We start from the raw sequence: 23,079 nt of genomic DNA, 5'->3' as shown, positions 1-23,079 counted from the left end.
TCAACCTTGAGGCAATTATTCTGGGGAAACAAACTTATTTGTTTTCCCAAAATTAGACAAGAAGGTTGAACAAAATATTGATACATAGCCGAATCTGATTAACCCTTCAATGACGTATTTAAAAAATAAGAGAGGTAAAAACCTAAAAAGACATTAGGTTCATTCCTATCTATCCATATCTTCCCAATCAGTACCAGCTCAAGGTAATTTAGAAACAATCCTTGAGCACAACGCCGCCGTAGTAAGTGCACGCATACTCATCATTTAAACTGTTTCCAACATCCTCACAGATCCCTATAAAAGGAATTGTTAATGTCTCGTGCCCTTGTGGTAAGCCGTATGTGGGTTATGTGAGCAGAGTTATGAGTCAATCGAAGAAGCAGTATTAGATAAAGAAGCACGAATTACCCAGTAGCGGCGCATTTTCTTAAATTTAGTCATCATATTTCTTTGAGATATGAGGGAGTTAAGAAGTTAGAGGTTTTATTTTTCTGGAGGGAGCATTTTCTGATCTAACATGAATATAGATTTTGACATAAACTGCTTCTGTTTATTTGAATTTCCAGACGTAAGTTATTTACAGTGTTTATTGAGAGCTCCTGCAAATGTATTAGATGTGTTAATCTATCTTTAGGTTGGATACTTAACCAAACTGTGTAAACATGGAAAGCTTTGTGTTTGGCATGAGACGGGATGGCTCTCTGTATAAAGAAAAATCTTATCAAGATTAGCATTTAGCGTCCATGTAAACAGTTAGGATGGAATCTCTTACCAGAATGATTTCCACTCAGTTTCAAGCAGGTCGAAGAAATACTGTCCAGGTAAACGTAGCGACTGTTCCAATGAAAGCCTCTTGATTATGATTGTTGATGAAGACTAAGTAGACACCTTTTTACTACTACTTAAGTGTATCTCCAGTGCATTACCTTTATTTATCTCTCTCATACTTGTTTGATATACAGCTTACAGCAACCAGTTGTTTAGCTTTGGTGTATTTACCAGACACGTGTGGTGATAGCATTAATCTTCTCATCTAACACTTGCCAAGAAGGTGTATTCCCCCAAATGTTGCACCACTCCAGAAAAGCCTCTGATACTGTTGCTAATGAAAAGCTCCACGGACTGACTGCTCTTAATGATGGATATTGAGCCACTTGTGGCCACATTTTGTGCAAAGCTGAATTTCTCCTGTTGAAGCCAGGCTCAGTCACACCGTGTCAAAGACCTGAATGATCCTGAGCGACCCACAGAGAACTTAAAGACGCACAGAAGCTCTGCTGTGTATGTCAATGAGTAGTCTTATTAGCCTGTCGCCGCAACTCAATCAAAGGTCAGGAAACAGTGGTGGAGTCGTACTTTGGGTAAGGAGGACAGGCGGAATCCCTTGGCCTTTCCCCTTCCGGCGTTCTCGTTGAGGTAATTGCCGATGGCGAGGAGGTACTCCAGCACGGAAACAAATGACCTGGAGTTGTACAGCTGCGTGCACATTCTGATCTTCTGGTTAATCAGCTGGAAGACAAACACGGGCACAGAGCAAAGTCATTTAGTTGAGTAATCCCGCTGCATACAGGCACTCACGTTCATTTCTCAGCACAGAAACTTTGTGAAAATTAAGTGGAATAAGGCTGAGGCTTGGAACAAAAATAAGTCCATTTAGAATTTCACAGTATGCACAGATATCGCACATCTCATTAGACCTCATAAAATAAAATAAAAATAATAATAAAAAACAGGTTATTGTTTGTCATGGTAATTATTATTTAGCATGCAGTTGTGTCAAATATAAATATCCAAAGAGAAGATCACACAACCTTCCTGATTATCCATGTCTGAACCTGTTCTGTCGAATATGGATAGAAATCATACTAAAAAAGCATTAGAGGAAAAAGAAGTTGACGCTATGGGAAACACAAATAAACAGAGGACAAATCAGATATTCAACTACATTATATGAACTGGATTTCTACAAGACCATCTGTAACATTAACAACAATGTACCGCATGTCTGTAATAGTTGTTTACAGTTGTCTCTCTTCCAAATTTTCTTTTTAAATTACTAAAAGTTGTGGTTGAGTATTTACATGTATCCAAGCAAATGTGATTTTGTTAGACAGGTATGTCATATGTCGTCATTTCAAGTCCTTGACACACTGAGCTGGGATCAGAGAACTACCGGCACTAAGTCAGGATGAGGTCCCCTCAAGTCGCCTGCGGCTGGACCAAAAAGTTTCTGAGCAATTGAACACACCACAAAGACTACAGCCAAAGGCCAGCTAGCACGTACATTCTGTGGCTGCATGAGAGGAACTAACTCTTCATTGGAACAGGGGGCAGTAGTCTGTATTTATCATTTAAAAGGCAAACCGGAGGAGCTAGGATGAGCTGGGAAGCTGGAAAGAGTCATATGCGTCATACAGAGCTGCTGGCTGGAATACAAACACAGGGACACAAAGCAATGTAATTTTGTTCTGTAATCCAACCCCAAAGGTTCTCACATTCATTTCTGTAACTTGATGAAAATTAACCGTAATAAGGCAGAGGCTTGTTTTCTGACAAATATGCGACAAAAATCACTCCAGGCTTTAGGATTTCACATCATAAATAGATACCTGCCGACACCCCATCTGACCTCATAAAATAAAGAATAGGTTGTTGTTTGGCATGATAATTATTATTTAGTATGCAGGCCTTTTTCACACAACAAACAGCCATCTCACATTTAATTTAAAATGTGAAATCTGTCGTACAGAGCTGTCGGCTTGGTGTGACACAGCTTTAAAACTCTAGTTTCATAGCCATGTTCCACGTTCTTAGCTAACAAGGCAATGTCACTGGAGGTGGTTTGAGTTGGCAAAAGTTTTGTTTACATCCCTGAATGATCGTGGTTGTTCTCTAATTTATCAAGCTCTCCTTCATCTTTCACCTTCTGCTCTACACAATGTAGAAAAGAGAAGTGTGAGCTGACGCTAGCTGTGTCTGAGACTGTCTCGTGCACTGTGGGAGGTGGATGCTTCACAATAGATGCTTTCAGACCTTCTTCATAGTTGCTGTAGCTGCTGGAAGAAGAAGGAGAAAAGGAGAAGGAAGTCCAGGCTCTGTTGAGTTGTGTGTTGTTGTCGGGTATGTCATGCAGAACGTTGTGGTTATACCAGTGGGTAGTTACTTTCAGAAAGTCTCCTCAACTGTGTGGCCAGAAAGCACCTGACCATCTCAGCGAACAACAGAAAGGCTGTGCGTTGAGGTTAACCACAATCGATATCCTAGAAACACTTTCTCTTTTAAGACTGAAAAAATACAGCTTGAAACACTTCTGTTAAAGCATACCCGTCTCAGTCATCGGTCAAAATTTTACACGCACACAAGTGAACTGAGACAAACCATGCAAGGGTTAGATTTATGCTTTGTCCAAGTGTATCCAGTGTTTCCACACAATACAACAGACCATGGATAAAGACAAACTCGTTGTTTCGGCATAAAAACATCTGTCAACTTCCTCTCCAGCGATAAAGAGCTGCATGCAGCCGCTTTCCTAAGCTCTTCATGGGAGCCATCTATCTCCCGTGCAGTGGATGACAGTCTCAAATGAGGTGAGGCGGAGGCCAACATTTACAGCTCAGTGTTTTAACTGCAGCTCCACATTTCTTTGTATTTGCATCTATGTCCAACTTTGTGCACTCTAATCAAATCAGAGAACTTCCCATTACCCCTACAAGGGTCAAGTGTCAACATCCGAGACTGTTAGGCCAACGTGAAAAACTGCAGTTCCACGAATGACCACTGGAGGCTGCAAAAGTGAGTCAGTCCCTATAGATAAAAAAGTCCAACTTTACAGCAGAACTAAAAATGCTCGCTATAACAGTTTTTTCTGGGGGTTAAGGATGTGGCCGATCATAGGTTGCGAGCTGTCTTTTCTAAGCATTTCTCGCCTCAGTTCCACTCACACTCCACCTAAAATGTGACCATTTCATGTGCAGCCACGTTGGTGAGGGCCAGAAACACTGAGCTTCAAAACAAATCTCACTAAAACAAACAACTACTGTTGTTCTTTTTTTTAAAAAAGTCAAGCTGCACAGAGCACCAGCGCAAAAAATACAAAAGTTTTGACTAAGTGACCTTTTCTTAAATAAATCTAAGTCAGTAGACAGAAAATAAAATCAGAAGCCAAGAGCCGAGAGTAAATTGAAACCTAATGAAACTGCTAAACTTTCTTGTCGAGTCATCTTGCCAGCACACACTATGTTCGTCTCTTTGTGTTAGACAAAGAAAAATTACTGTCCCAGTCGATGGATTACGTTGCCATCATTCTTATCTATTGTTTCTTTTCGCTCTTAGACAGTCAGCAAATGAGAGACTGGGACCGAAGCAGTGGTGCTGAAAGAAACAGAAGCTTAAGAGAATCACATTTTTTCAAAAAAAGGCAGAGGAGCTGTGAGGTATTCTTGTCTCACTGCAATATCTTCACACCCTGCAGTCATCAATGCTAATAAACAATATCCTCTGTAAGAGTGTTAACAATCAGTCTGGCTAATGATGAATCTGGCAGATCCACGCCTGAAACATTCACATGTTTGTGTTAGGGTTAGGAAGATGCTAAAAATAACAGATATTTAATTTAATATATTTAAATTAAACATATATTAATATTAATTTAAGAGTGCTTCTCTTTGAAGAGAACCCAGCTGTTTACAAAATGAAGGAAAAGTCATGAATTTTCCCACATTTCTCTTCATTTGTGAAAACTGCCAAAGTGGGTTTTCATTGGGTTTTTGATAAAGATAAAAAGCCTAGTATGCTTTACACAACCTACAGGCAACTGTAACCTGATTAAACATCCATCTTCATTCTTCATCGAACGGAGGAAATTGTTTTTAAGTGCCTCTTCTGCCTTTCTTTTTTCATGACTCTTAAAGCGAACAGAATAGGAACTACTTCACCCGCCGCTTCAGTTATAAAAGTCGAACTGTAGAGGGAAAAGCTTTCATGCATTAATGTCCACAGATGCTCTTTTCATTTGTCTAAAGGTACTGAACATTAGCGTTTGCATTTCAGAATAAATGTGCATGTTTCTGTGCGCTGTGGAGGCTTCAGTGGAGTTTTTCAGCTTGAATGAGTCAGACGTTGAAACAATTCAACGTCTGACCTTTGGTTTGACTCTGTGGATGATTGAGTAAACTCACAGGCTGCAGGTCGTTCATGCTGATCGGAAGCTCTCTCAGAGTCAACAGCAGGTCCAGTTGTGTGCTCAGGTAGGGGATGTTGCACATCTGTAGCAGAGGAAATATGTAATGCTTATTAGTTGTGTGTATATACAGTGATCAGCCACAACATTATGACAACTGACAGTGGAGTCAGAGAAGTGAATGACATTGGCCATCTTGTGATAATCCAATGTTCTGCTGGGAAACTTTTGGACCTGGCATTCATGTGGATGTGAAGTGCACATGTGCAAGCTTATGCAGACAATACCAAACAGTGCAAATAATATGAAAACGGTGTAGACAGTGCAGACAAACAGTGCCAACAGTGCAAGAACGAGAGAGTGCCATACAGACAGTACAAAACCCTTAGGAGAAAATGCCCTTAAAAAAAGACATTACACAAATACAGAGAGCAGCCCTGACTGTTTTAAATATCTGTGGAATACACTGGAACAAGCCTGATCCACAGAGACCCCTCCCCTCAACCCATACGACCCAAAGGCCCCCCACAAACTACATTCTGGGTTTAGACACCTACACTTACACAATAATAGGCAGCATTATCTAAAAAGCCTTGCTACAGGGAGATGCAGCCACTGGTTGGTCGCAGCTTGTTCTCAGCCTCTAATCTCAGGCAAGATTATGGCAGGTGAAAGTGGAGCGCTGCTGTACTGCCGACAGGCTGATTTAACAGAGAAAGTGAAGGCTTGACACTTTGAAACAATTGGCTGAGCTGCCTAGTCAACCTTTGTGTCTCCGCTAACCTCTTATAAATCACTCCACATTGTCAGACTGCCTCCCTCACACTCAGGTACCATCTCCCAAAAGCCAAGGTGAACTTCATCTGATGGATGGTTAAGGTTACATATTAGGATTAGTGTTCCCATGTGACAATGTGGACTTTTTTTTAATATCCAAAAAAAGTGCAATACTCCACATACTGTGACATTTTCCACAATCAACCTGATACCATACCAAGGTGAGACCATAAGAATCGAAACCTGCTGGGCTAAAAATGTATATTTTCCTCACTTTGAGGCGTTAATATTCTCAGATATTTCGTAGATTTTGTATACAGAAAAGGAAAACGCTGTGGTACGGCACAGTGCATGACTGGCTTTCATACAGCCTGCTGCTCAAAAACACCGTAGTGCTACAGAAACATCTGTGACAGACACAGAACAGACAACAGCGACACATCAGAGCATGACAATCTAGAAAGCATGACAGGGATTTGATTTATTTAGAGGAAAAATGTCAGCATTCCAACCCTAATATACGGATATTTTCATAAAGAAAATGCTTTTTGTGGATGCCGCTGTTGTCTACACAAAAAGGGAGAGAGAGATGGGATTATTCAGAGCTGTTAGCTGTCTGCAGAAAAAAAAACAAGACAAAACCTTGTTCTGTGATTACACCAATAAAACAATAGTCGACTGTGTTATTTCTATGCCATGTCTTCATGTACTTCAAACAGTGGGCAAAGGAACAGAACAGCTTGTGTAAGAGTTTTAATTTTACAGAAATCCCTGTAACATAGAAAAGAGAAGAGAGGCTTGGGTAGATGTAGTGGCTATTGAAGAGACTGAGACAGAAGGAGGGAGAGCCACTGAGAGATGTGGATGAGGAAATGCATTTTGGGCCAGTCACAGTTGTCGTGGTCTGCAGCGCCTGAACATGTAGTTACATTTCTGGCGAGGTGCACGTTTATCATGCGGCTTAGATCCGACATAGAAGTATAAATCGAGCATAAGGCTGCAGCTATGCTAGCCGCTCTACGAGACTGTATTCAGGCAAAAAGAAATCGTTTCAGAATTACATTGAAAGTAACTGAGTGCAATCACTTGACAGTGAAGCTAACTGATGCCTACAAAACAGGTGGAAAGCTATAAAAAGCTATCAAACTGCTTCCAGCTTGCAATTTTCACAGTCTGAAATGCTGTTAAGAAATGGCAAAGGGAACTGTAAACGTCTAGACAAGATCTGGAAGACCAAGAGAACATTCAGATCAAGCTGTAAGTCTGCTGGACAGAAAGGATAAGCAAACGCTTTCAATAACTGCTAAGGAGGTGCAGGATATTTAAGATGACACGGGAAGGATGATGCACTATGTTACTGTGCAGCAGTGATAAACGAACCAGGTCATCAGAAATAATCCTTACCTGACCATGACACATATCAGATGACTATGTGTCATGGTCATGTTGCTTCAGAGCATCAGACTTTTAATCTGAGGGTCCAGGGTTCCTGTTAAGCTTCTTATATGGATAGACAGATACAGCAGAGTGTCTGGCTGTTTACATGTTCAAGAAATAAGGGCAGAAAATTTTGAACTGGCCTACACAGCCCTGATTTAAACACCATTACATATTTGTAAGTGGAAAGTCCTGAATCTTTAATATAAAGAGTAAACTATTAAATTTATGGGCTTAAACCTTTGCCTTTGGCAAAATAAACTTCATTATTATGCATAAATAGTCCATTAACAAACAACGATAGTTCATTTTGAATGTTTTCTTGCTAAAAAGTTTGTGTCTTGTTCACTTAAAAGTGTTATACGCATGATGTGGAGTCAGATTCGAAATGTAAATGCTTTACAAAGTAATAAATCTGATACTGGACATGATTGGACAGTCGACTGTAAGTCCATTGAAAATATGTGTGTATGAAAATGGTTGTAATTCCCTATTTGGATGTTTGGATGTGAATCCCCTCAAATTAAAGCAGAGAGTCTGCATTTTAAGATTATATATATAACTGTAACGTTAATATGTTTTTGTTAAACACCAAAGGTAAAAAAAAAAAAAAAACTTAAAAATGTTTTTAGTTCAAACATATATGGACCTAACTTTTTAGTTATACCAAAAAATAGTTTTGATAACACTCATTTAACATTCATTTAAGTACGCAGTAACAGAGAATCAGCAGACAACACGCGTTGGTGCATAATGGATGCTGAATATCTTCTGTGTCACGTAGGACTCCAAGTGATAATGAAGAATGTGATACTGAAAGAGTGTGAAATTATAATGACATACAGAGTTCCTCAGCCCAATCATTTTCGTTAATAACTAAACTGCATTCGACGACAAAATCCCTCAAAAGAGTGAGCTGTCACCTTCACTCTCCAGTTTCAATTGATCACATTTTAGTTTCTATTAAGTGTAATATCTGAAAACCTGTCTATCCGGCTTATGTTATGTATAGTAAAAGTCGGACTGACTGTCTCAGCATGTAAGTCTTCCATAAGTACTGACACCTTGTCTTTTACACAAGAAATTTCTCATGTCAGGTGTCAAATATTCCTGGTTAGCACTGGGGGCTGATCTGGCGGTTCATCTGTTACCCTTCCTGCAACCTTGAGACATCCGCATGCTGGCTGAATGACTCCTAGGCTGGCTGGAAGGTGATAACCAGATGAAGTTCGTCATGACGCCCACAGTGTGTGAACGCGAATGCAGGTGAATAAAGATTCAGTCAGTAAAGAAAAGTGCTAAAGAGCATGAGCAGCATTAGATTCTTCCACAGTCAATTGTATGGTATAATTCTAGTTAATACAGGGAGATGAAAACTGTACCTCCAACATGTACTGGTCCACTATATGCAGCTCAGCCACAGGTCCCTTGTGGGATTTGTACATTTCCACATCATCCATGGTGGGGACGTACCTTGGACATAAGAAACACACAACTTCACTTCTCCTGCAGACCTGGCAGACATTATAAAATACAGGAAAATATATTTTCTGAATCAGCGTCTCACCAACAGTGTTGGGGTTCAAAATAAACACACTATTGTCAGTATTTATTACTGCCAAAGGTAGAAGACTTCTAGTTATTCCACATGAGAGACTCCTGTTTCCTCTCTGTGGTTTGTGACTCAATTGCAAAAAGTCAACTCTGATCAAATCACACTCACACAGCACTGACACAGCAGATTAGCAGAGTGGGTTTGAGGGTTACTTTTGTAATAAATGACACCTAAAGATATTAGATTAAAATTAGATGTTGTTCATTTAGTCAGGGACATTTGAAATTTTCAAGGACCTCGATGGCTGCGGTTTTGTCCTTTGCAGTGTTAATTCTTGTCTTGTTCACATACATCTGTTCATTATTTAATGTTACAAATGTTCCTCTGTGCCATCTTCTATATGATTTGATGTTATTTTGTCTACATTTTGTGTTTGAGTCTTTTAATATAGGTACCCAATGACTACACATAGAAAGCTGCTATTTGGCTAAAAACTACCAATTGAAAACTCCAGTAACAGATTTTCTTTGGCTCTTGGGTCTAGCAGAAATAAGTTGTAAGTGAATGAATATTTTATCCTCCCACAGTCTACTGTATGAGTAGTTACGCTTTAGACTCCTACTGATTGAATGCACTGATTTGTAGTACCTTCTTGCTTTTATTTGATTATTATTTCCATGTAACATCATGTTGAGGTCTAAGGAGCAACACTCTGAATGCAACTGTCCCAAACATCTTTATATATTCATGACCCTGTCCCAGTTGGGAATGATTTTTTTTTCCTGTCATGCATACTTTCGCATTTTTGACCTTTGCCACATAACATGTTCCCTCACGCACTCTTTTGGGCCAGTGCCATCCGATTGATTTCCAGTTGCATGGAGAAAGGCAAGAAATTAAAAGCGTTGATGGTCGTTGTCAGCTTCTATAAAGCAGTGAGACGCTGACGGGACCAACCATTTACTCGCTGGCACTGAATATGAACCCAGCTCATCTTAAATTGGATTTCCTTCTCCTGCCATTTCAGTGCATTCTGACCCCAAATTCAAAGGCATTCACTTTTTCACGAGTCAGACGATGTGCCACTGGGGTAGCACCGGTCATTAATATTGCAGAACCTGTTGGGAGTGGTTCTTTCAAGATTGTATTCCTCAGGCCACATTAAAATATATATTACATTTTCATAGAATAAATAAAATCCTCCATAAAGTACATTAGCTCACTCTTGCCTCCCAGGTCAACATCCAGAGATGAGTAAACTGTAGGTAAGGAGGAGGAAGCATTTTACCCACTGTCATGGTTATATTCCTGAGGGCATGTCAATAGTTTCCATCTCCGCAAATAACCAGCAATAAAACTTTTATTAGTAAGCTGCTCTGGTAAAAGGTTTTGGCATCTGCTCTTTAGTATTAGAACGCACTGAAGACTGCTGTGCAAAGCATTTGTCTTCCTCACATGAACTGACTGTGATTTCCATGCACTCACATCTCTTTGTTAATGATTCGCAAAGCTGCTAGTTTTCAAAGATTCTACCTTCGCTGATGAAAACACACCGCCCACGTACTTGGGCACAAAAAGCCATTCACCTCTCAGCTTCAGTTGTGACACTGTAAGGACTGAATACAAATCAGCGTTTTTTGGCTCAAAGTCATACCTCCTGAGAGAGGTGATGTGCTCATCAGACAGGCCTCCGTCTTCCTCATTAACCACGAACAGTTTGTCCTTCAGCTCTCCCGGCTGCACTGGAAAACTTTTGAGGAAAATGTCTGGAAGAACAATAGATTAGAAAGAGTCAACACACTCACTGGTACATGAAAGCTTTCTTCTTGACAGATAGTCTTCTTATTCTGCAATGAAATGACTCAAAAAGCATTCCGAAGACAAAGGGCCCTTTGCTTAATTACTTTCTCCCACATGCCTAAGGGAAATGCACAAATTTGCATTCTATCAAGTCAAAGCTGATGCGATTTTTTTTATTTTATAGGAAATGCCTCTGAATAATTTAGGGATTGTGGGAAGCCTTCAGTAGCAGCCTAGTTTATTTAAACACATAGTGAAGTTTAAGTCCCCAGACTGTGACCAAATACTCCCATTTACACAAAATTAAATCTCAATTTTTTCATGTTGAAAACATTGGTTGAAAAACGAGAACGGAACAAGTCCACCAGTGTAGTTGAAAAATGGTTTTGATTGACATTGAAGTGGACCAACCAGGGAGCTTCCTGTGGGTCAGCGTAGCCAATCAGATGAGATATTTGTTGACCTGTTGATGAAACTTTGTTCAGAAATTCTTGGTGGGTCTTGCTTTTTTTTTTTTTTTTTTTGGAAAGTTATCAGGAAGAGATCTGCTAACTGCTATGCTAAATGTATATTGAACGTAAACTGCCAAAGATGTACGCTAACTGTATTACCATGTGGGTCGTGAGTGAAATCATGTGAGGCAAACCCCCTGGCTGCTAGCTGCTAAGCTAGTTTCTAAGACTAATGTTAAAAAAAAGAGTGTGAAAATATGATTTGGCGCAATATCAATAGTTTTGTGTAATTTAAAAGCCCACCCAGTTCCCTAGTTTATTGCCATTTGTGCATTTTAGTTAATTCAGCATTAAAATTAGAATTGCCTTATGTAGTAAGGATAAGTATGTGTAAGTTTATTTTGAGTTTTGGAACATTTAATGTCACAATACGGTGAACCCACGATTTGGGAAGTCTTAAAAGCTTTGACAGCTGTTGTACAACAGAAACAAGTGATAACGTTTGAATTATAAGTTGCACTTATACTTAATGGTCACTAGGGGGCGTGTTTGCTGCGTTCACACAGGAGATGTGTCCAGCACCCTCTTGTGGTATTCACAATCTCATAAATGGAAATCTCAATTCAGAATGTGAGTCATGTTGAAGTGGATGGCATGTTAATATGGAAAAGTTGTTCTACACAAAATTTCTTTGTAATTGTATATCTGAGGAAGATGTTGATATTCCCAACGACCTGACCCTGATTTGCATTTCCTACACAAAGTTTCCTGGTCGTTACCTGGCCAATTTTGGCTTCCAAATGTGAACAGTTGCCTAGCTGTGGTGATGTTACCACATGAACGCCAAGCATTTTATGTACACGACGTCCAGTGTTGTAACCACGAGCTCACAAGTTCCATTTTAAGGGAGCATTTGTCTCCTACAAGGGCAGGACTGTGGTAAACCTAAGGAAACAAGAAGTTAGTCCATCTCATTTCTGTCTCTGACCAGACTAGCACTATTCACCTGTTTTCAGTCTTTTGCTCAGCTCAGCTAGTACACTTCAGTCTTCTCACTGAACTCTAATATTTGACAAAGGCATCAGACTTCCAGTAATTCTCGTCTGAAGTAGGAGTTAACCTACTCAATCCAAATCATCAAACTGATTACAGATCTACTCATGACAAAGTGAAAAAGGCTAATCATATTAAATGAGAAGCATTTCAAAGAAACAAAGCTGTAATCAACACGTCTCCCAAGTCCTTGACATTAAAAACTTCAGGCTGTAATTCCCTTACCAGGACCAACAGGAGCTTTCATGTCACATTTTCAGATGAGGACCAACAGCGTCAAACATCAGAAACTATTCCAAGCACCACTAGTGTCCTCATGAGTGAGGGTTACGCTGTCTCATCTGGCCCCCCAAAAAGCCACACGCAAGTGCAAATTAAGCTCTTTGTTGGCTGGCTCACGGACAAACTGGGCATTGCCCTGGCAAATTAGAGTACGGAGATGGAGAGCGTATCCCACTGGGCACTGGGAAGCCACAGGTGTACTTTTAATTAGGAGTGCAACGTTTCCAGTCATTAGGCAGGCAGCGTGCACTGCAGCGCTCTGGGTAAATATTAGTCAGAGATATTTTCTAAACAGAAATACACTTTGGCCAGACAAATCCACAACGTATTTCATACAATATGAGTATTAGTATTTAGCGCTACTTTCTACTCCACAACTAATGTAGGTTTTAGTTCTTGTTCTATTATATTAACTTTAACTAACATTTCAGAGTTGTTAGCATATCCACCAAAGAGGGATTTCCTCTTAAAACCTCTTATTTAAATAACCCTAAAAGCCAGCTGAAGAGGCAAACTTATTCAAACTAGATATTCAAATCAAACTGGGAAACAATGAATACAAATGTGTGCAGTACACCTTTTTTTTTTTTTTAAATAATTCCGTAATAACCCTTATAGCCATCCTCATACAGTCTCTCACATTTAACAAAGTTTTGATACTTAAATGCAGTTTATGTTTTACTTTGTTGTATTCATACTTTTACATAAGTAAGGATGTGAATATTCTGTATGATGAAATCTTATTTCTTAGACTTTATTAGTGCTGATTAAAACACTGTGGTGGTATGCATATTCCCTTCTTTAAAAAGCTTGTTGGAGCCATTATATAGTTTGTATTTCTCTTTCATTTAAATCACTGTGTTAATGTTTTTACATGCAGTTCCGGGGTTTTACCTGGAGGGGCGCACCAGTACTGATGGGGATATAGTTAAGTTACAGGTGGGGGAAATCGTGTGTGTGTTTGGTGTGTTTGGTGTGGGAAGCAAAAAGTGTTTTACCATGTCAACTGGGAGCGCGTCGGAATAGCTGACGTTTTAAGTATGTGGATTTGGGACAGTGCTGTGGTACTTTCAGCGTGGTGAGAACTTAATTTTTGTGACTGAAAATAAATGGATTACAAGAATCCGAACATATGGAATGCACTGGACATTGTTCATTGTTTATTAAAGAACACCCGTCAGAACACGTTCACCCGCACGCCACCTCAGTGTCTTACTTAAGTTTGTTTGGTTTTCTTTAAGTCACTACAAAGCTTATAGTTTGGGCTGGCTCAGGTGACCCACAAACCATCCCTTGGTTACACAGCCATAGGCCTAGGTTGCTGTGGGACTTCCCATTATGCACTGAGCACTTCTCTACTCTCCCACCTCACTGTCCATGCATTTATATCGTACTACTGTATGGCACGTCATGAACTCTGTTTCTCTCTCACACACACGTCCTCATTAATGTGATACATGTCTGAATTTACCTGCTTCTTCCACACTCTTCTCCTCCTCTCCTCTCCTCCCTCCTGCCCCACCTCTCTCTTTCTTCTATCTCTGTACCCAGTCTCAAGCAGATGGGTCCCCCGTTATGAGCTGCTCAAGGTTTTTTCCTGTTAAAAGGGAGCTTTTCCTTGCTACTTTTGTGTGTTGACTCTTGGAACCTCTGGGTTCTGTAAAGCGTCTTGAAACAATTTGGGTTTTAAGTGACACTATATAAATAAAACTGAATTGAACTAAACTGTGAATGCAGTGAAGAGTCAGTCACGGCCATTAGTATTAAAAAGCCCTTTCACACATATACCCACTCAGACAAACCTCATATCTGTATCTTTTATCTCCTCAATGGATGTTTTTTTTTTTTTCTGAAGAATTCAATCAAAAGAATCCATTTGAGCAACAGTCTTGCTGCCAAAGCTTGTGTGGAAGTACATGGCTCAACAGAGCAATATCATGTGGACTCTTGATGCAGCTGAGGTTCTTGCTTGCCCGTAAGGATCACGCTGATTACTACATTAATGCCGCGGTGCAACAGTAAGACAACCACCTGTTCAAGCTGTCTAGCTCCATCTCCCTTGGTGTGTAACTGCAAACACCACGATGCTTTTAAGGCAGGTAGTTGGCGCGGCACCTGTTGCACTTACAAGCAACAGTACTTTTCTATGGATGCTGTGAGACTGGCAGTTTTTTGTCTTTGTTAATTACAGATTACAACCCTGTGATGTTATCTGATCAAGTCTCACTGTCTGTCAAGCTTTTTCTATCTTTGTAAAAAACAAATTCGATTCGCATGCATGCTGGCTTCTGGTGTGATGGGATCAGATGAACAAATAGTGTGGCAAAGATATGAGATATGAGCTGAAGAAACAGCACAGATTTGGGGAGGTTTGAGATGATAAACAGGGAAGGCGTGTGTGAATGTGTCTGTGTGGGAGACGCCGAGAGACGGAGAGAGAAAGAGGAGTCGTATTAATACATGATGTTTTCCGTATCTGGCTTCAGCAAGAACTGAATCCTGAGGGGAGTTCATGTGTTTTTCATACATACATGTATTATTGAAATCACTTATCTGGATGGGTCCTGATAAAAACACACGTGGTGTAAGTTAATCAACAGTTACTACTCTGGTTAAAGCCTGCTTACTTCAATAGTAACAACTTTTTACATGCACAACGTAAGACCGTATGATTTAGTAGTAATAATTAACAAATGGCATAATATAGAGTGTTATAGCACTATATATAGCATTATAGTATAGTTTAAAGCACATAAACTCTTTTGCATATGCTAGTATTTTTGTATTATACCATTAAATAGGTTACTTTCTATATAGGTGGTAATGGGACCAAATAAGGGCGGACGGAAAGTCAGACAGGTTTCCTTGTTCTTCTAATATCTAATTTTTTCTAAAAACCTGCAGCAGAGATACATGGCCTCAAGTCGCCCGCAGGCTGTCATCACTCATCTCCTGCTTCCAGTTCAGGGAGAAGCACAATCTCCTCACGCTGGTGTATTCTGCATCAAGGCAGGAAATCACCGCCCGTGTCACTCAGATCATCCATATTTTATGATCATGTGAACTCTAATTACGTTGCCAGTCTGCACCTTCACACTAATTCCGTTTAGCAGCCCACAGACACCACATCAGTATCACTTCAGCGGGGACTGCGCCGCACGGAGGACCTGTGAGAGGAAGCTTCTGAAATATTCTCCCCATAGCTTGGCTCTTGAAATATACAAGCAACATACTCTCAGTAAATCAGAAGTGAAAAGGTTTTAGATGAGGGAGACAACAGGCTCCACTCAGATTCCACGAGCCACTGCTGGGTTGGTGACACACTGCCCCCTGCAGACAAACACGTTTAATATCCATGTGCTTGTCAGACGGCATGTCTCTTAAAAAGAGAAATATGGCTGCATGTTTAGGCCTCCCCTAAAAGCTGTTCTCAGGTCAGCTTTCTCTGATTTGTGATTTGTAAGACCACTTTATGAAAATCACAGAGCCTGACATCAGCACTGTTTCTGCGTGTGCTGCTACCCTCTGGTGGCTGTGAAAAGACTCCCTCTCATTTCTAAGTTGCTAAAGGAATAAGCTCTTTTATTCAACTTTATCCAGAAGAATGGCTTTTCATTTCAAAACAGAAAGATCATTTCATTATCTTTGCAGAGAGAAATCTAATCATCTTCCTAAAATGAGGAACATTATCTGTTGCTGCCGAGCAATTTCACCTAAAAACTGAGAGACATATTCATTGTTTGAGTTACTCACTGAAGTTGTGTGCAATCTTCTGGTTCAGCATTATGTGCTGGGTATTCGTCGGCTCAGCCGCGCCAAACATCCCCAGATCTTTAGCGGCAAATTGCTCGTACAAACGTGACGTGTCGAGCTCAATCTTCCTGGTGCTTTGTTGTGACCAATAGGATTTTGACATCTGGTGAGAAACAAATGAGTTCAGTACTGAGACAACTTACTTTTATGAAAAATCTGTTGTTGATGTAGTAAAAGAACAACACTTGGATGGAAAAGAAAGAACAAAAGCCAATAGTGATGCAATATGAGGAGCAATGAAGGGAAACTGAGCTGAAACTGACTTTTCTGTTTCTGTAGCATATGGTAATTTAGTGTCTTCTAATGAATGTAGTTTTAAGTAAAATATGATAGCGGTACCTTCTCTGAGCCAACAAGGTCCCAGTGGAAAGCCTTGGTAAGTGGTTTTCTTGAACTTGAGCTCAAGCCGATGGGTAGAGGTGGCGGAAATGGGACACTTGGCGGTGAAGGTACTTTCACAACCGCAGAGCCTGATTCATGGTTAAGAGTCTCTGGGACTATGGAAGTGGTTGCTAGGCCAGAATGGCAGGATGAGGGAGGAGGGGAGGTGGGTGATGCGACGGGGGGCAAAATATCAGATCCAGTGACTTTAACAGTGGCATTCTTACTCCTGCGAGGTTTAGGAACAGGCCCTGATAAACGATCTCCACTGCTGGAAGTGCTGATACTTCCATCATCAAATCCACCACTTGTATTGTTGTCTTCTGCATCTTCGCTTATGCTGAGCTGACGTAATGTCTTCGCTTCCAGAAATGAGCCTTTGCCCTTGGATTTCCTCTTCCAGTCCGAGCACAGTTTGTCAATGGCTTTTACCCAAGAGTCCCGCTCCTTCTGGGCAGCACCAGGGGCACTCGTTTCATCTGCTGGAGGAACCCTGAACCTGCAATAAATCAACAAAACCCAACTCAACGTCTTTCATCAGCTGAGATACGTTTTAGGCCTATATTTGTGGCATTATCTTGCAGAGATTTCTGACACGAGACGACCACGAGGAATTAAAAGAATAACACTTTCTGAAATTTCTGCATCTCAATACTCACTGGTACTCATTTTTGTGGGTCACCAGAGTGAATGTGTCGGAGCCGTGAGGTTTCTCTACACTGGTGTCACCGTCTGATAAGTGAATCACAGTGGCCACGGGATCGACGGGGGTTACCTCGCTGTCGGCTGGGCCTCGCCGCCTGAACGGAAGCAGTATTAGCTGTCCAGGGTGAAGCTGGACCTCATATCTGGAACGAAATAGAGAAAAGGAGTGATGTGTAGGGTAAACCTCAACAACTGAACTGAAACCGTGTCTCAAGTCCACTTTTTGTTGTACTATAACCGACCAATAGTAGACTAAACTGACCAACGTCTGCCCATAGGGGTGACTGATCTAGCTATGTTTTGTGCAAAAAATTATGAGATGGAACAGGAGCACCAGTGGGCATAGTAATGCAACTGTCAGTTCAGTGTTAGAAAGAAACCTTTTACTAAAGAATAAATGTTTTAGGAAATGTATTTATCAGAAGATCAGTACCACTCTCAGACGGCTAAATATAAAACTGCAGCTGTCAGCTTAGTGTAAAAAGTCTAGAAACTGGGAAACGAATAGCCCAGCCAGGAAAGATTCAGTTAGAGGAACTTTAAAGGACCGCTTTCTAAGATAGTTGATAACAGGCTCACAAATGCAGGAAGCTGATAGCACGTACTAACATCATTTTATCTGATGTTACATAGGTAGATATGCTTTGTTACTTCATATTTACTGTGGAGATGTGAGTGCTATCAGTCTTCTCATCCCTCCAGTGCTATGGCACATGAAGCATTATGTATTTGTACAGAATTTCACAATAAAATGTTGTTTTTATAATCATCTATTCAAGACATGTATGTACATGTTTTGTCAAGTTAACATAGACAATATTTTATTCTGTCCGGTTGCTGAACTGTTCCTGTCCCTCAGGGAAACTCGTCACCTGATGTATACCCCTCGTGGAACAAGCACATGCAGAAAAAATGTATTTATTCCAACCGATTCAAAACTATAGGATCAAATGTTAATGTGGCTGTTTAGGAGCGGATAAGATAAGATAACTTATCCAACGAAATAGAGGTTTACACGACCAATCTCAATTAGACGGAAAATTTCTTCCCATCATGTCGATCTGTTCTGACTGAGGTAGTTACATGAGGTATCTCTATTCCGATTTAGCTATTATTCATATTATGAGGGGAATACTAGTGACAGCAGCTAGTGACAAGATACTAGTGATTCAGGAGGTCTCTTCTTTCCAGTAGTTAAACTTTATCTGCATGATCATAGATTCATGAGAGGAATGACCAGAGAGCATATTTTTAACTAGTCAACTGTTCTGTTCATTTGCTGTGTAGCTTTTTAACAGAAGTGCTACATTAATAACAAAACATCCGTACTTCACCCATTTTAATGACGCCAGGCCTCCTCGGTGCAGTAACAAGATACCCTCCCGGATGCTCTGTGATGCTTGAGGCTGCTGGTGCGTTTCTGCATTGTCATCTTCAGGATCACTGTATATATTTCCGTAAATGATCTGATTGACAAGCTGCATAATCTGCTCACAGAGAGAAAATCACAGGCATGTTAGTGTGAGTTGTGACTGGCCACAATAGGTGGCATCTTCCTTCTCCATTTTATTTGAACTTAAGAGTTGTTACAATGTAAGCAATGCAGTGTATACATCCACCTTATGTTTGTCCTCCAGTGATGTGGCCTCCAGTTCATAATCATGATGCCCTTTAAAGGAAATGGAGAACCTGGAACCCACTCCATCATCACAACTCTTGACAGTAGAGAAGGGAAGTTGCCGTTTGACGATGCCTTTCTCGATGCTGCACAGCATTTTGGTGTTGAAATCGAACTGGATGATCACAACAGGAGTGTTTAAATTAGAGTTAATAATTCTGTCCAAAGTGTATGTGTAACGCAGTTATTAATAAATACCTGCAAAACTAATTACGTCAGCTTTAGTTTATGCGTATGAGCTAATTCTATGTGTGACAGCGTCAGGGAGCTGCTAGCATTGCTAAAGGCTCTGCTGTCATTCCTGGAGTTTCTGAACTTACCTGAAGAATACGCTTCTGCCACCTGTAGTGGCTGTGTTTGTGAATGCTAAAGTTGTACTGTGTGGGCTGCTGTTCCTCACATGTTTTGGTCACTTGTTCCTGCAAAAGCAACCAAAACCCTAAAAGTCAGTTATAAGCAAATAGTAAATAACCTTCTAGAAAAGACAGTTTTGTGTCAATTAATTGCAGTGTATAAAGGACAGCTTACAGTTTCCAGCTAAGGTGCTGGATAAGATTACCGCTACAGGTGGTAGGTCTGGATTCTTTCATAAAACGTGATCATGATTAAACTGATCCAGCAGGTTGAGCAGCTTATTAACACAACAATGCCTAAGGAGCTAAAAAGGACACATGCAACTGGTTTCCTCCAGTTTCTGACTTTTAAAGTAGAACATTCACAAACAGGTCAGGGTGATCGTTAAACTGATTACCTGTCAGAGAGTCTTGTCTATTCTAAGTGCGAGGTGGGAGCAGAATGACAACTGGAAGAGGAGGAAAAGCAAAAAAAGCTCCACTTTCTCCCTCTCGGACATTAAAGCACATCCTTATCAATACCTTGCTTTCTAGCTGTAACTATTAAACTGATGTTTTCTTGGTCATTTGGGTGCAGTGGAGCAGTTGATATGGCACACTTCGTGGCAGCACTTCCAATATATACAGTGACACAATCTGGTGATTTTAGATCTAATATTCAACCTCCTTTTAGCTCTGTTTTTGGTCTCCACCTGCTCCTGAATTAAATCTAGCGTGTCAGTTGCTAAACACTGCGCTCTCATGGTTTGCTGCTGAGAATGTAAGGTGTAGGGACTTTTTATACTTTATCAGCTGCAATGAGAGATCAGAGTGGTGAAAGTCATACACAAAAAAAAGAAATATTGGAGGCTGGAAAACCCAAAAAAATAAGCTGTAAGACACTGAAAACACTTCCTAGTTCTGACGGGAACTACAGAGTTGGGCGATGATTCTCGATGGGGTTCATAAACAAATAGTAATGCGCACAAAAGTTAATATAAAACACAGATTATGGCCTGACAACTAGAAAAAAAAGAAGTGACTGCACCAGCCTGCCTATAAAGTAAACAAGCACTGAATACTGAATCTGAATACTGAAAAATGTCATAGAGCAAACAAAACTGCAGTTGATGCTCTGGTCAGGAGCAGATGTCAGCTGGATGTACAGATGTGGTCGCAGCTTCTTCCCATGACTCATGTCATGAACAGATGTGAATCCTTTCAGTAAAATCCCTCTCTAGAGAATACTCAAAATAAAAATCAGAATCATGTAATACTCAACCTATAAAAGGAACTTGTGTTAAAATGAGACTACCTCCTCAGCAGGGTTCTTTTGTTCCTCCATGGCCTTTTTCAGGGCCTGCTCGATGGATAACTCTCCACTCTTCACCATGTTCATGAGGCTCAGCTGCATCTCATTGCTCAGCTGAAAGCACAACAACACAGCAAGTTAAGATGAACTGTTTCTTTTTATGTCCACATTTGAGCATTTCATGCACATGCATTACCTATCCTTATCATAACATACTGTACTTGATCAAGCACTGCTTAAGTGTTATTTTAGATGTGACACCTGATAACAAAGTGAGCTTCACAGTGAGCAGTGTATTCAGCTCTCAGGTTACTTGTAAATAACCTGCATCTGAAAACATGCTATTACAGGAAAAAAAAAAAAAAAAAAGGTACCTTCTGTAAATCAGTCACTGTCAAAATTCTGAGTAAATGTATGCTCCTGTTGTGGGAAACTACTAACATCAGGGAAGTCTGGTCAAATTGAGGAAGTATAAAATGCTTGAGAGACTCCCTCAACCAAAGCGTTCGACTCCTGATGTCAATGAAAGCGAAAGAGCAGTTTTCTCCGGAACCCAGAGTACAGTAAAGCTGCTTATTCAGTGACTCATAGGCAGAAGCATTTATTCCATAAACATGGTGAACTGGAGCTTGACACTTGCTATTAAAAGAACGTACTGCTTGATGTTGACCTTTTAATTTCAAAATAAAGTCTTACCTTTGGAAAGTTCTGGCTAGATCCATCCATCCTGGACAGACTGTCTTTCTTCTTCGATCCCAAACTTGGCATCATAACTTTTTAGATTACACGCCAAAATTCATGCAGTTGCTTTTATAGCAGAGGTATGTCCACAGTGTTTTGACTTGTTTTGTTTGTCATGCCGTGCCTGAAAAGTGAGGGGGGGAACTAGCCGTGATTTGTATCCCTTGTTCTACCCCCCGCCCTATTTTAGCTCAGGTTACACTTCTTCCAGGTAAGGCAGTCAGCGGCCTTTCAGCCACACCCACATCACTAACATTTCCAGTCAGGTTACATGTCTCTGCTTGCAGGACAATGTGTGTCACCTATTGCTCACCTTTTTTTTTTCATCCAGGAGAGAGCGCTAGGAAACCTGTAAATGTTTCACAATGGCCACGACACAACGGAGCAATACAATTTATTTCCTTAAATAGGTAACTTACCTCTAAGCGCTTTATTGAGACTTGTCCTGTTTTCCTGTTCAGAATAGTCTATAGGCCTAATCCCATCTGAAATATTGTTTGTCTGTAGTAAGTTGAAATCAATACAATTTATTAATTTACAAGTGAAACTACATTAGGCCACATATGATTCAAATGATTAGGGCTTAACCTCAGCAAATCACAAGTGTGAACTGCTTGTTGGATGGCTGGATAGCTAGACTCACAAACAGAGAGTTTTAGCTTTAGCTAAAGTTAGCAAAGGGCTATCTCACGAGCTAGCTGAAGGGAAGTTGCCTTTGCTTTGCTGACTTTTTTTGTTTTGAGTTAGCTGGTTTCTCTCTTCAAAGTTATAACCACACAGAACTGATGGGTCACTGCCATCTATTCTTTATGCAGATGCCATATTTCGAAAAAAAAAACAACAAACATAAATACATTAAAAAGTTTTTGCTTTAACTAGGGTTATCCCACCAGCTAGCTAATAGCATTCTTACTTTAGCTTGTGTTAGCAGTGTATGAGTGTTAACTTTGAACATTTTAATTATTTATTTACCATGACATATAGACAGTATGTATGAACATGTATTTAATTGTCAATGGTGTTCGTGAGTCTGGGGAACTGTCTGCCTAATTCTCTTTTTGTTTCACCAAACAATTGCTTGGTTTGCCCTGACGGTGCAACCTCTTTTGTGGATTTTCAGGTGAAATGTAAACTTATTTGACAGTTTCATTTCAGGAGATATCACGTGTTAGCTCTTTCCTTATTATCTGTTTTTTAATCTGTCATTTTGCCCATTTTCTATAGTATTAGTCTTTATGAAAGTAATTTACTCATGTTTAATATATCCTCTTAGATTTGTTGCAATAATGTTTTTAAAAATCCTTCTATATAAATAGTTAAAATGAAATTCACACGTATTTCTTGATAGCTAGATAGGTAGATACTTTATTTATCCCATGGGAAATTCAGTGTCCAGTAGCTTCATCAAATAGAAAGAGATATGAAAAATATATAAGTTATATAATATTACTGTGTAAAAAAAATATACAGTAGTATCAGCAATGACTACAGTTGGTTTCTCACAAGGAGGCATTATAGAGTCGTATGGCCTGAGGGACAAACGACCTCCTCAACCACTGTGATGCAGGACAGAGACAGCAGC

General features: G+C 40.1%; 1 protein-coding gene across 1 annotated transcript in view; it reads right to left on the bottom strand.

Annotated features, from left to right (window-relative positions):
• Positions 1-21,972, bottom strand: part of LOC311493750 (uncharacterized protein) — a 33,761-nt gene extending 11,789 nt beyond the window's left edge. Inside the window, exons 1-12 of the mRNA XM_084552529.1 lie at positions 21,453-21,972; positions 20,760-20,870; positions 19,433-19,531; positions 19,054-19,227; positions 18,764-18,921; positions 17,389-17,577; positions 16,688-17,228; positions 16,289-16,451; positions 10,603-10,714; positions 8,776-8,866; positions 5,178-5,264; positions 1,357-1,509 (exon numbers count right to left, since the gene is read on the bottom strand). Of these exons, the coding sequence (XP_084408655.1) occupies positions 1,357-1,509; positions 5,178-5,264; positions 8,776-8,866; positions 10,603-10,714; positions 16,289-16,451; positions 16,688-17,228; positions 17,389-17,577; positions 18,764-18,921; positions 19,054-19,227; positions 19,433-19,531; positions 20,760-20,870; positions 21,453-21,527 (1,953 nt within the window). The 5' untranslated portion in view covers positions 21,528-21,972. The remainder of the gene's footprint in view (positions 1-1,356; positions 1,510-5,177; positions 5,265-8,775; positions 8,867-10,602; positions 10,715-16,288; positions 16,452-16,687; positions 17,229-17,388; positions 17,578-18,763; positions 18,922-19,053; positions 19,228-19,432; positions 19,532-20,759; positions 20,871-21,452) is intronic.
• Positions 21,973-23,079: the final 1,107 nt, after the last annotated feature.

This window comes from Chelon labrosus (assembly GCF_963514085.1).
Source record: "Chelon labrosus genome assembly, chromosome: 10".
Lineage (NCBI taxonomy): Eukaryota > Metazoa > Chordata > Actinopteri > Mugiliformes > Mugilidae > Chelon > Chelon labrosus.
Note: the sequence above shows the minus strand (reverse complement) of the source record. Positions and strands in the feature narration are given on the sequence as shown.